The 13806-nt window shown below is 41.5% G+C and overlaps 1 protein-coding gene across 1 annotated transcript; it reads right to left on the bottom strand.

Annotated features, from left to right (window-relative positions):
* Window positions 1–6277: 6277 nt before the first annotated feature.
* Window positions 6278–13755, bottom strand: ATP23 (ATP23 metallopeptidase and ATP synthase assembly factor homolog). Its single transcript, XM_033058922.1, has 6 exons — window positions 13537–13755; window positions 12273–12318; window positions 12084–12165; window positions 11660–11797; window positions 9287–9370; window positions 6278–8322 (listed from the first exon to the last, which is right to left on the bottom strand). The coding sequence occupies exons 1-6, from the start codon at window positions 13718–13720 to the stop codon at window positions 8119–8121; spliced, it is 738 nt and encodes a 245-aa protein (XP_032914813.1). The 5' UTR covers window positions 13721–13755; the 3' UTR covers window positions 6278–8118.
* Between the last annotated feature and the right edge of the window lie 51 nt (window positions 13756–13806).

Consider the following 13806-nt stretch of genomic DNA (forward strand, 5'->3'; position numbering starts at 1 on the left):
GCAGATTTCTAGAAAATATCTTTGGAAAAGTGCATTTTCTATGTGAGATAGGCATTTAAAAAGGCCTGTGAAAAATATGACTTCTAAAAGTCCAACTGCATCAAAAACTCAGCTATCCAAGGATCATTGACTGAACTTAGGAAGGCTTCCTGAGCCCATGTCTCTGAAACACAGAGCATCTCTTTCTTTCTGAGCGAAAGTCTTAAAGGTTTGAACCTAGATTTCTCACCTCTTGGGGAATATTATGCCAGAGTATGGGTATTGCAAAGAGAAGGAAGAGGACACCCTTGGTATCTTTTCTTTGCATGGAGTAAGTAGAAGCATACAGGAACCAGAAAGAGTTGACTCAGTTATCCAGTTATCCAGTCTACTTCAGTTAGTGGCTGGTAGAAAAATTCACTCTATTGAAGGCATCCAAAGAGCAGGAAAGGATTATTATATTAAAGCTGTCCTTTTAAGTCTGCTTTTACTCAGCAGTCAGAAAAATGCATCAAGATGGAAATATGTACCTGTGACCTTCTTTTCTTGTATTCCCAGTCCTACAGGTAATTAGTCTCCTACTCGTCGTACCAGAAGGGCTAAGGCAGAAGGCGTGAAACCTGAGGGTAATATATATTCTGTGATACGAAGGAATGCTCCAGTTCCCATGAATGAATATTCAGCCCTGACAGAAATTCAATTCAGTATCAGCATGAGGTGTGACAGGTAATCCCCATCCCCTGCCATGGGTCCTATGGTAAAGAAATGTATACCCCTATGGTTTCCCAAGTGCATTCCAGTAAAGTGTCAAATCAAGAGACTGAAACGTGGTGAGACACCAGCTGGCACCAACAACAGTTTGGCACAGATGCAGGGAGTGTGAGGGCAGCTGAGGAGCAGAGGAGGATAGTAGCAGGAGCTGGGGCACAGGAGGAATGGGAAAGACACAGTCAAGATGCCTACAGGTATCTAGGTTTATTCATGGGCATATGACCTGAGGTGAGAAGGAAGCTCTGTAAAATAGGACCTGGGGAAGGGGATTCCACTATTCATTCACAATCTAATCCTGGGAACTCCCAGCTGGCTCCCACCAGACCAGACTAAAGCTATCAGAGTAAAATCCAGTGCTGTGGCATTAGGAGGTAGAAATTAAAAGCGGACACTTGGAAGAAACACCTCTTGTTCTCACACATGTAACAGCAGTTTTATTCCCCAGATAAAATTTCATTTATCCTCTCCCTTGTGTATGTTGGAGATGCACACTGAAGGAGAAGAAGGAGGTAACTAGTAATGAAAGGAAAAGAAGAAAGGTCATCTTTTAGTTGCAGATGCAAACTGTGGTAGCACATTCCCTCATCTCCAGGCCTCAATATGTTCTGACAAATGCTTGTCAAACCTTGGCCCTGACCAACAGCACCTGGGCTGAGCAACTCTTGAGCATATCAGAAATACCATCTGCTCCCAGGAACTTGTGCTGCCTAATGAGCTCCTCCCCCTGTTTTTGAGCAACCTTGGAAATTTTTTTTTTGCCTGAATAACAGCTCGAGCTGAATGATATTTTTGTTCTCATACTTTCAAAGAGAGTTTCTTATCTGAAATGCAGCCACAGTGAAATGTTGCTATGACTAAAGCCAACTGTCTTGTGCTCTAAAATGAGCCCCTTTGAGCTGTCCTGGACCACAGCAGGCTGTGGCCAGCATCTTCCCCCAAGCAGAACATCTCTCAGAGCCAGCAAACTCTGTGGTTTGCTGTACTCAAAGGACTGAGAAATTACAATAGATCTGACACCCCCACTCAGAGAGGCTCAACTCTTCACCCATTCACAGGATAAAAAGGCATCTGAAGTGAGTGTTCCACTACTTTCAAGGGCAATTTTTCATAGGTACCTTGCACAGACTCTTTATGTCTGTGTGCATGCAAGCATGTATATCAAATGTGGGAGAAATGCTGCTCTCCTTAAGTACTTTAGATTTGTAAGTAAGTTAGGCCAGTAAGTAAATTACTGTTGTGATATAGTAAATCCTATATGAATTCTTTGCAAAATTGTTTTAATTATGATGTAAGTTAAGTGAAATGTTAAGTTTAAGTACTAACAAATTTAAATGCTCTTAAGTGCTATTGGGCTCTTAGGGTTTGGATTGATTGGTTCTGGATTTTTTTGTTGCTTTTCCTCAGCCTACCTTAACCATCTAGTAAGTATTAAAGTAAACCTTGCCAACAAATTTTGTTGTGCTGTCACTTTTATATTAAACTTGTTCTTACTGATGCCTTTGCTGGCAATTCCTTAAGCAATTTTAAAACACTCTTTCATGATAGAAAGAATTTGAGTAGGAAAGAGGAAGGCTGCCTTGTTTACAGCTGATTCCCCGGGGGATGTCTGTGAGTGAAGAGCATGGGTGTAAAACCAGCAAGCACTTCAGAACTTTTTGCTTAGAACAAGGGCTCAAGCCAAGATCTCTCTTCATGTATTGGCTCCTTACTCAGGAACTCAGCACAGAGTGCTTTGTGTGTGCCCTCCTCCATTTCCCTACTTTCATCTTCTCCTTTTTCATACTTTCATCTTTTTCTCAAGGAAAGTGAAAGTAATGGTTTAATTCTCTCCTAAGCACTGAATTATTTTGTCATGACCCATTAAAGAGCTACAAATGCAACAAAAGTAAAAAACCCTCAAAACCAAAAACAAACAAAACAAACAAGCAAACAAACAAACAACAAAAAAACCACCCCACCCTAGCTAACCAAACAAAAAACTCAAGTAAATCTTTGTTTTCCAGTTTTATTTTCAATCAGGCATACAGGCAGGCTAAAGGATGCATGTTTGTTAGGTAATTTGGGTGGATTTCCAGTGTATAATAACCTCTTGGTGCTGAATTCTTCAAATATAGCAAGAGATAAAATTCCCTGATCATGCCCTGAAAACTTCAGAACTTTTCTGTATTCCAGAGTTGGATTTTTCTGTTTAATGATGTTTTTGTGTTCTTTCACTTATAATTGATACAATCTCTAAACAAGTTTTAAAAAACTACAATCAATATATGTTGGCTCCTGTGGTAACTGACATACATCCATGCAACTGAGAGCTAGGTGCTACAAACTTTAAAAGAATTCTGCCAAAGAGCTATGTCACAGCTAGCACTTCCTCTCTAGAAGAAGTAAAATACCAAATGCTCTTTATTCACTTACTCTTCCATGTAAAATTATATCTATTTACTGTTTGGATAATGCTCTTTACTTTTGGTCAAAACTTGAAAATCTTTCAGATTTAAGAACAAAAATTATAATCTTGTGAAAATCCAGGCATGAGGAATAAGGAATTAAGTTAATGTAATTTGCATGATTGTGATTACCAACAGTGGGTCTTTACAGCTTACCGTTTTGGTCTGCCACATGCATCCCAGCATTGATCTAAGTGCCCTATGAACACAATCACACTCCAAAACAGCACAGATGGCAAAAGTATTTCCATACATGTTTTGAAGTGGTCTTCTAAACAGGTCTTCTTCAGAAACAGGGGAAAAAAGGGATTGAAATATGGTTTAATTTTTAACCTCTTTTAATATTAAAGATATGCAACTTTGAGTAAAACAGAAATTTAAACCAAGAGTGGACTGCTCACTGAAGAACAGCTGAGTATAGCCTGCAGCTGATTTTCCACTGCAGCGTGCTGTTCCGCAGTCCTTCAGCTCCCTCTGCTGCTTAATCAAGTCACAAGTTTTTCATATTTGCATAGAGTTTTCACTTGGTTTTTTAAAACCTCGGTTTTGATGAGAATAAAGGATGCAGATTAAAATTGAACCTGAAGCAATGAAATGATTGCTCAAATTGATAAACACTGTGTGCAAAGTTCCATGCAATTATTGTCCCTCTCTTTCTCAGAGAATGAGAAGCCCATCAGACTGTCCTGTTTGCTTTCTGGTGACTTGCTGTGCATATATTCTGCCATTATAATTTGGCTTGGTATAATTGAAAAGTATCTGTTGCTTAAACTGACTTTTTCTGGATATGCAATTTTATTTAATAGACATTATTACATAGAATCAAAGATTCATGTAGGTCGGAAAGATCATTGAATCTAACTGTTAACCTAGCAATGCCACTAAACCTACATCTAGGTTTACAGGTGTCTTCTAAATACTTTCAGGGATGATGACTCAACCATTGCCCTGGGTAGCCTGTTCCAAATCTTGACAACCCTTTTGATGAAGAAGTATCTCCTAACATCCAATCAAAACCTCTCCTGGCACAACTTGAGGTTGTTTTCTCTTGTCCTGTCACTTGTTTGGGAAAAGAGAAACAACCCCCACCTGGCTACAACCTGCTTTCAGGTAGTTGTAGAGAGAGATAAAGTCTCCCCCAGGGCCCCTTTTCTTCAAGATAAAGAACCCAAATTTTTTCAACAATTTCTCTGCTTTTTATATGACTTATGTGCTAGATGCTTCACTAGCCCTATTTCCTGAGCGTGCTGCAGCACTTGAAGTGAGGGGCTCAAAACTGAACACAGGATTTGAGATGTGGCCTCACCAGTGCTGAGTACAGGGGGATGATCATTGCCCTGGTCCCGCTGCCCACACTGTTTCTGATAGTGTGATACCAGGATGCCATTGGCCCTCTTGGTCACCTGGGCACACACTGGCTCATGTTCAGACAACCAACATTCCCAGGTGCACCTTTCCAGACACTCTTCCCCAGCCTGTAATGGTGCACGAGCAGGACCTGGCTCTTTGCCTTGATGAACCTTGTACTGTCGACCTCAGCCCATTGATCCAGTCTGACCAGATCCCTCTGCAGAGCCTTCTGACCCTCCAGTAGATCAACACTCCCACCCAGCTTGGTGTCACTTGCTGAGCGTGCACTTGAACACCTCATCCAGATCACCAATAAAGACATTACACAGGACTGGCCCCAATACTGAACCTTGGGGAACATCACAAATGACCCATAGCCAGCTGAATGTAGCACCATTCACAACCACTGGGTTCAGCCACCCAGTCAGCTTTTAACCTACTGAACAGTGCACCTATCCAAGCCAAGAGCGGCCAGTTTCTCCAGAAGAATGTTGTGAGAGACAGTGTCAAAGGCTTTACCGAAGTCCATGTAGACTGCATCCACTAGGTCACCTTGTCACAGGAGATCAGATTGGTTAGAAATTACCTGCCTTTCCTAAACCATGCTGGCTGGGCCTGATTCCCTGGCTGTCCTGTATACGCCACATGATGGCACTCAAGATGATGTGCTCCGTGACCTTCCCCGCCTCAAAAGCCAGGCTGACAGGCCTCTAGTTCCCTGGATCCTCTCAACCCCACTTGTAACTGGGTCACATTTGCTAACCTCCAGTCAACTGTGACCTTCCCATTAGTCCATGACTGCTGATAAACGATGGAAATAGTTCAGTTCCTGCTCTCTCAGTATCCATGATTGGATCCCATACAGCCCCAGGGGTTGTGTCTGCCTAAGTGGTGTAGCAGGACACTGACCATTTCCCCTTGGATTATGAGGGCTTCATTCTCCTCCCTGCCCCTGTCTCCCACCTCAGGGGGCTGGGTAGTCAGAGAACAACTGGTCTTACTACTTAACACTGAGGCAAATAAGCATTGATTACCTCAGCGTTTTCCTCATTTTTTTTACTGTTTCCCCTTCCATCCAATAAAGGATCCAGAGTCTCCATAGCCCTCCTTTTGTCACAAAAGTATTTATTGAACACTTTGTCTTTCACACAATAGCCAGATTAAGTTCTAGCTGGGCTTTGGCCCCTTTAATTTGCTCACTGCAAAACCTCATTATATCCTTTTAGTCCTCCTGAGCTACCTGATCTTTCTTTCAACTCTTCTCTTTTCCCTGAGCTCCAGCCAAAGCTCTTTGATCAGTCAGGTTGGCCTGCTCCAGCCCCGTGACAATTTCCTTCCTGAAGAATGCCCAGCCTTGGACTCCTTGGCCCTTCAGGAACTCCTTTGCCCTGCCTCCTAAGGTACCCTGCCAACCAAGTTCCAAAACAAGACAAAATCTGCCCTCCGGATGTCCAAGGTACCAGTTCTGCTGAGTCCCCTTCTTACTTCTCTAAGAATTGCAAAATCAAACATTTTGTGACTACAATGCTCAACACGGTCTCCAACTGTTTCGTAGTGATATACATATATGTTAATTATTGTCTTTTATAGATTATAATAATTATGCCTTTATATAGTTCATGTCCTCTTTATAAAAATATTTCTTGCAGATATCTCTGGAATACTTTCTTTCCAAGATTTCCATTATGTTCAACTATCAAAAATATTAAAGAAAAAAGAAGCAGCTTGTACGCTTGCATTTTCTAGGTTTTATTGCTATATTTTTCATTTCTAAGTAGACTTGATAAAGCTTATCCCAGATAGAAAACAATGTATATAGTCAGACTATGTATTGGTCAAAATACAATATAAATGCAAACACACACACATTCATTAAAGCAGTACTTTGGGTAATAAGGCATAATGAAGGGAAGGGATTATTTGCCAGAATATATGTCAGAAGTATAAAAAACCCAGCATCATACAGCATACTGACTTAAATGATGATTTGAAGAGCAGTAAAGGTTAAGGGAATATTAACATATACTATTATGCTGATTTCAAGGCATCTCTGATCCTCAGAATTTGGAATCTGCAGGTCTATACAGACTACAGGGAATATAGGAAGCCTAAAATTCCATGTGTAATTTTCTCCATAGATATCTAGGTTATACCCATTTTTTCTCTTCAGATATTCAGCCATGAGATTATGTCAGTCACTGATGAATTACCCCAGGAAATTAAGATTATGAAATCTCCATTTGAAATTCTGTAAAACTACTGAAAGCACAGGTTTGAATAATCTTAATCAATTCCTAACTTCCTCCAGTACAATGGGGATGATTTTCTGAGGGATCTACATTAATGCTTAGCCCCAGAAGCAATGGTTCCTGTAAACATGAATTATGCTACACCTGGAAATAAATGCAACACACACATAATCCAACACAAACAGAACTCAGGCAATTCAGGCTTGATCAGCTCTCTCAGGCACTTTGTATGTATACTGTTTTGTCCTTTGTGCTTAGGTTTGAATCTTCTCAATGTTTGCTGCTGATCAGGAAAAGGCAACTGTTGTCATCCTCAGGCATCTTGCTCCTGAGTGACATCTTAGAAGCAGGACCACTGGGCTGGAGACTTGTCACATGACGGAGTACTTCCAAGGAGGAAATTACAGAATGATGGTCAGATTGAAAGCATTGCAGGTATGTGAAATATGTAGATTGCAGGAGCCCAAGTCTGCAAACAAAGGCCCTGTCAAAGGTTGCCAAATTCTGGAGGTACCTGAGAGTACCTCCCCCTTTCAGCTGTAGCATGTCAGGCACTCGCAATTGGTGCATGGGCTGACATTTCCCCTACCTGAGCAGTTCAGTGCCTCACTCCAGTTCAAGTCTCACCAGAGTCTGCTGCCCCACCACAGCCAAATCGCAGTTATGTACTGCCTGAAAAAGCTTCATACATGGACAGTCCTGTCTCAAAACACATTGGGATACAGAACAGGAGAAAGCAATACTGATCATCATACCTCCTCCACTACCAGAGACAATCAGGACATGAGTCTTTTAAGCCCTGAATTACTGCTCAAGTCACAAAAGCCTTCCCACCACTGGAGATGTTAGACCACCCAAGAATTTCAGGAGGTGCTCAAAAGCAAATGTGGGTTTAGCCATAGTTATAAAATCTAGAGCATAGAGCTGTAGTTCAGGTGCCCATCATGACTGTGTATTCAAAGATAGTGAAAATGTAAAGATTTTATGAAAAGATTTATTCAATGACAACAAAATTTTCAGAAACCAAGTCCAGGTCAATCAGAGGCAAAAAATTAAAAGCACATTGGATTGTATTTGACAGTCATTTGGCATACTAGCTAATTTTTCTGGAGTAACAGGTGATGAAACAGTTTGTAGTCTTGTTTACTTGTACATTGTTTACATTTACCTCCATGGAAGTTGGCTCATAAAAATTGCCTAAAAATTAATTCATACATTTGATAGATTTGCCCTTTCCATCAGTACTGTGGGCATAGACTGTAACTCCAGATGTTACTGAACAATCAGGTATTAATGTAACTTCTCACGTGATTCCCGCTCCCCCCTTACAAATTAGCAGTATAGCGATCTCTGTTCTGAAAGTCTCTGTAAGCACGTCTGGCATCTGCTTTGCTGTGTGGGATTCTTCCAAAAGGTTCCAGATCATTGAAGCAGGCATCAAAAACTTCATCCACAGCTTTTTCCGCTGTTTCTTTGCTAACTTTTCTAACAGCCAGAATGGAACGGATTGCTCTGTCTCGTACACAAGTCTAAAGTGGGGAAAAAAACGAAGAAATCTGTAATTATTAGTGTAGTTTTTTCCAGATTTTGTCAAGTATTAACTTCTACTGTATAAGCAATAACTTGTATGAAAGAAATGTCAAACAGTGCCTGCAGTAAGCATTAAAGTACATTTTAGTTTGATCCTGTGTAAACTATGTGCTTGAGCTTTCCATGTACACATAAACCATGAAACAATTAAAAGACATTCCTTAGAACAGGAATTAAAACACAATTTGGCATTTGTAGGTATTAAGTATTTGTAAAACTTGAAAACTTGACCCAGACACACCAAAAAAGTCAGAAAGAAAGAGACACAAATACCAGTTAGGTTCTTCAAAAACTGAAATGCTGTAAAACAAAGGGAAGACTTCACTACTGGCCTTCATTTTGATACCTCTCCTTGCGGTAACTTTTTCTTACATGGTCTGTTTACCAAAAGACCAAAAAAATATGTAAACATCATCTACAAGCTAACTGCCACTCTAACATGAGCAACTACTTGGGTCTCAATCTGTAGATTTCATTACTATTTACAAAAATTGATTCCTACAAAACTTAACACGTGATTATTTAAAATCTTCTAATTTTGCTTCCTCCAGTTTTCAAAGACTTTTTAAGAGTGTCACCCACTTAGAGTGGATAAGGTATTTCCACTACATTTCCTGCAAGCCCTGCTTTTTGTTTGGTTTTATCAGCCATCCATTGTCAGTGATAATGCTTAAAAACATGACTAAATATTCAGGGATTTCACTTCAATAAAAATAACAAGGTGGGGAAGTGGGGAAAAAGACGTCGCATCCATATTTAAGGGTTAGTTAAGAGTAAACAGCAAGTCCATGGCATCTATTCCTTTTTCTAAAGTTTTCAGCTATAAAAGTTCAGAAGGCTGAGACTAAGCAAGTAAAGATGGGTCATAACAAATTATTAGGTTTTAACATCCACAGTCTTTACCTGATGGTGCCCTTTCAATCCAAATTTAAACCTGGCTATTTCATTCATCAAAGTACAGTCTCCACTGAGATTAGCAGCTCGAATCTATTGAGAAAAATAAAGTCACAAGATCAGAGAAGCACACGAAAATACAAAACTAAAAAAGTTGTAACAAATGCTTTTCTGGTGATTTCTGGGAGAGGATATTCCTGAGGCCACTTAAACTCAAGTACCTGTTATACCATACCCTTTAAATCCATCTCAGCTGCAGTGAACTACAACAGCCTTCAAGCTTCTCCAGAAACTACATCTCACATATCCTTAAAGTTTAAATAAATGAGCAGTAGAGATTATATTTATGTGTGTATGTAAATACATGAACTGCTCAAAGAACATGGAAAGTAATATTCTCCCCAATCTACATGAGAATCTGTTACGAGAGTCAGGAAGTAATGTAGATATCTTTCAAACTACAGATGCAATACCAGAAGAGCAGTAATTAACCCATCTGTTTTGCTAAAATCCACATTTAAATGAGCATGTATGTTTTAGTTTAACTGTCTTGTCCTGTACACTAGAATTTGTCTGCTAAATATTCTATATCCTACGCAGTCTGTTAGGAATTGCAAATAAATCCTCATTTCCTATAATTAAGTACCAGAGTGAAAAAAAAAAAGGTATGGAAAATATGAAAAAAATTTAAATACCATGTAATTAAGTAATCAAAAGACCTGAAGTGAACAAATAATCTTGACAAGAGCAAGAACACGCACAATCTTGATTTATTTACAACTTATGTTTGATGTTTACATGCTTTATTCTGCACTGTGTAAATGCTTGGACAAAAAAATAAAATAATTATTATATTGAGTTTACATGGCAAAGGGCTGGCAGTGAGGGGCCTGCCAGGGTGGCATCTGTGAGACTGGAGAAGTGTCTGTCCCTATGGCAGACAGAGACTGTTTTAACTGGTTTTCAAACAGACTCACCATTGGTTTTATCTCTGTAATGACACATTCAAGAAAGGGCAAAAAAACCTACAGGACAGCTGTGAGACAGAGGAGTAATGAAAAAGTGAGGGGAACAGCCCCACAGACAGTAAGGAAGGACAGGAAGGAGGTGCAGCAGGCATCAGAAAGATTCCCTGGACACCTGTGGAGAAGACCATGGAGACACAGGTCATCTCCCTGCAATCTGTGAAGGAACACAGTAGACTAGATATCCACACTGCAGCCCAAGGAAGACATCATGACCTGAAAAAAAGCAGCAGCCCATAGAGAGTCCATGTAGAAGCAGATTTTCTGTCAGAATTGTGGGCCTTGGGGGACCAAATATGGAGTAGTCCATTCCTGAAAGATTGTGTGCTGTGGAAAGAACTCAAGTTGGAGCAGCTCTTGAAGAATAATAGCCCAAGGGAAAGACTCATGTTGAAGCAGCTCACGAAGGACTGTACGTACACTGTTGGACCTCCAGGTGGACCAGGGAAATAGAGCAAGGATGAAAGAGCAACAGAGACTTAGTTATGAACTGACCACAGCTCACATTCCCTGGCTGCCTGTGCCACTTGGCAGGAAAGGAGTTAGAAGAATCAGAAATGAAAGAGTGAAGCTGAGCCTTGGATAACCTTTTCTGTGACCAAATTATATGGATTACATCAGAAATCAAATAAAAGCATACAGATTCATACATACAACACCTGTGTCACAAGCACAAGAGGAATCCTTGCCAGCCTGTGTTCCACTTAATTTCACCTCCTAAAGCATCAAGTATTAAGGCCTTCAATACTCAAATGTCGTCTGAAACCACAGAACCATAGGATGGCTTGGGTTGAAAGGGGCCTTAAAGATAACCTAGTTGTAATCTCTCTGCCATGGGCAGGGACACCTTCCACTAGATCAGGTTGCTCAGAACCCCATCCAATGGTTATGGATTCATAACTACAGTGTACTAGTAACAGTAACACAATTACTAAAAAAATGAATATTACAGGAAAAGACAAGTTTGTTGTTAATCAAAAAAGCCTAAACAGAAACAAGGTTACTGTCATAACTACCCAACATACGAAAACTTGCATGGGATAAGAAAAATTCTATAAGCCTTTGATTAATGCGTGAATGTGTTTTCACTTCTAACTACTCTCTCATTTGTCAATAATCACTTCTTACACTCACAGTTATCACATTCTACTTAGTATGACATTAACTTACTAATATTTATGAAAACTAAGTATGTGTTTCCTGAAGAAAATTATTTAGGTTGACCTGACAGAAAAGACAAAATGTATTAACAGGATTAAAACAAATTAATTGTGTGTAACAGGCCCTATAACACAAAACAACCCTAATAACCAGCAGTAATTAATAATATGACAACATTAGAAGCATTTTAACTTACCTCTGAACATGCCAAGTGCTTGACATTTTTAAACCAGTCAACATGCGCGCGGCAGTGATCAAACGCATGAATCAATTCATGCGTGACCACCCGGTTCATATGGGATTGCTGGCGAATGTTGTTCTGACACAGAACAATCTGCAGAAGAAGAGATATAGGTAGTCCTTTCACTAAGTTTCAACACCTCCCTTACTTCTCAGAGACACAGCACACATCACTGACAGCATTTAGGGTCTTTGGATTGGTGTTTTTCAACATTAACAGCCTTATCATACTGAAGTCTACTAGTTCCAATACCACGGAACACCTTTAATTTATCTAGTTTTCATCATCACCTCAGGTATCAGTATTGGTAGATTGAATCCTAGCAACAAAACACTAAAAAATTGCAGTCCTTTGAAAGGGGACTATGTCCAGCACCTACCTGAGATGTAGCAGCATCAAAACCTCCACTGACACAGCCATCACAGTCTTCACAAGAAAAGTGACGGTCATTGTAGACAGTGCTGAAAAATCCAAACAAACCAAGTTACAGATGAGAATTTGAAAAACTTCAGTCACTACTTATCACAGTGATGGTACTACACAGAGCAAGGCAAATTAGTTTACATACCAACCAGATTGCTTCAGAGCCTCAAGGAGAAGTCGAGCATATGGATCTAGAAAAACATTGCTGCAATCAATTTCTCTAGACAAAAGTTTTGAAAATCATCTATAAACAAAATATAAAGACAGTCAAGGAAAAAAACAAACAAGAAAAGCTCTATACATGCAAATTTATACTTTGCAGTATTTAATCCAATTGCAATGCAACTGGCATCTGTTACAAATCACACTATATGATACCAAATCATAGAATGGTTTGAGCTGGAAGGGTCCTTAGAGATAATCTAGTCCCGATCCTCCAGCCTTGGGCAGGGACATGTTCCACTTGACCAGGTTCCTCAGAGCCCCATCTAACTGGGCCTTGGAACACTCCCAGGGATGGTGCAACCACAACTTCTCTGGGCAACTGTCCCAGTGCCTCACCACTCCCACAGTAAAAAAATGTCTTCTGTATATCTAGCCTAAATTTGCCCTGTTGCAGTTTGAACCCCTGACTCCTTGTCCCATCGCTGCAATTCCTGATGAGGAGTCTCTGTCTGGCTTCCACGTAGGCCCTTCCAACACTGGAAGGTTGCTCTGAGGTTTCCATGCAGCCCCAACTTTCTCAGCCTGTCCTTGTAGGGGAGGTGCTCCAGCCCTTTACCAGCCTGACGGCCTTGCTCTGGACTCACTCCCACAGCTCCATGTTTTTATGTTGGGGGCACTGGAGCTGGATGCAGTGCTACAGGTGGGGTCCCAGGAGAGCAGAATAGAGGGGCACAATGACCTCCGTGTCACACGGCCTTTGTGATATAGCCCAGGATACAGAGCACAAGCTGTTCAGCAATCCAGTTAATCCTGACATTATTTTATGACTAATAAACATAAATAGAGCGGCCTGTAGTGACCAGCGTTTCTGTTAACACTCACAGTCCACACCAAACTGTGAAAAGGGCACGAACGCACAGAAATTGACAACTCATCGTAATTTCTCAGGAAAAAAAAAGAGAAGGAGATCCTTCGTACAAGAAAAAATTAAAAAAAAAACCAAAAAACAAAACCCAAACAACCAACTCTCTCAGCACTTTCGAAATCGCACTTTGTCTTAACCAAAACCAGCTTGTTCCTGAAGCAGCCCCGCCGCCTGCCCGGCCCCGGAGCGGCCCCGCGGCGGTGCAGCGGCAGAGGGCAGGGCCCTCCCCGGGCCCGCGGCACAAGGTCACGGCCCGGGCCCGCCTCGGCACCGCCGCTGCGCCGGGGCCGGGCCCGCGGGGGCACGGGGGAGCGCTTACTCGTTTCCAGGGTCAGCCTCAGCATCAGCTGGCATTTGTTGTGGAAGGTGAAGAGGCTGCGGACCAGGAAGCTCTGCGGTTTCTTATTCCGGTCCGGGAAGAGCCGGTAGCCGAAATCATCTTCCTCCTCCTCCGCCCCTTTCTTCTCCGCCGCCGGTGGCGAATCCGCCTCCCCTTCCCCCATGTCCGGCCGGGCCGGGCCGTGCCGAGCGCGGGGCCGCGCCGCGCCAATCGCCGCGCGCGCTGCCGGCACGTGGGGCACGCCGCGCT

Source organism: Catharus ustulatus, chromosome 4 (assembly GCF_009819885.2).
Source record: "Catharus ustulatus isolate bCatUst1 chromosome 4, bCatUst1.pri.v2, whole genome shotgun sequence".
NCBI lineage: Eukaryota > Metazoa > Chordata > Aves > Passeriformes > Turdidae > Catharus > Catharus ustulatus.

What these genes read in the sequence shown, in the direction of transcription:
- ATP23 (XM_033058922.1), bottom strand. Translation starts at nt 13,720, where the DNA reads ATGGGGGAAGGGGAGGCGGATTCGCCACCGGCGGCGGAGAAGAAAGGG. An exon ending in GCTCTGAAGCAATCTGGTTG is followed by an intron (nt 12,166 to 12,272) that starts GTATGTAAACTA and finishes TGGATTTTTCAG; the next exon opens with CACTGTCTACAATGACCGTC. An exon ending in GATTGAAAGGGCACCATCAG is followed by an intron (nt 8,323 to 9,286) that starts GTAAAGACTGTG and finishes TCCCCACTTTAG; the next exon opens with ACTTGTGTACGAGACAGAGC.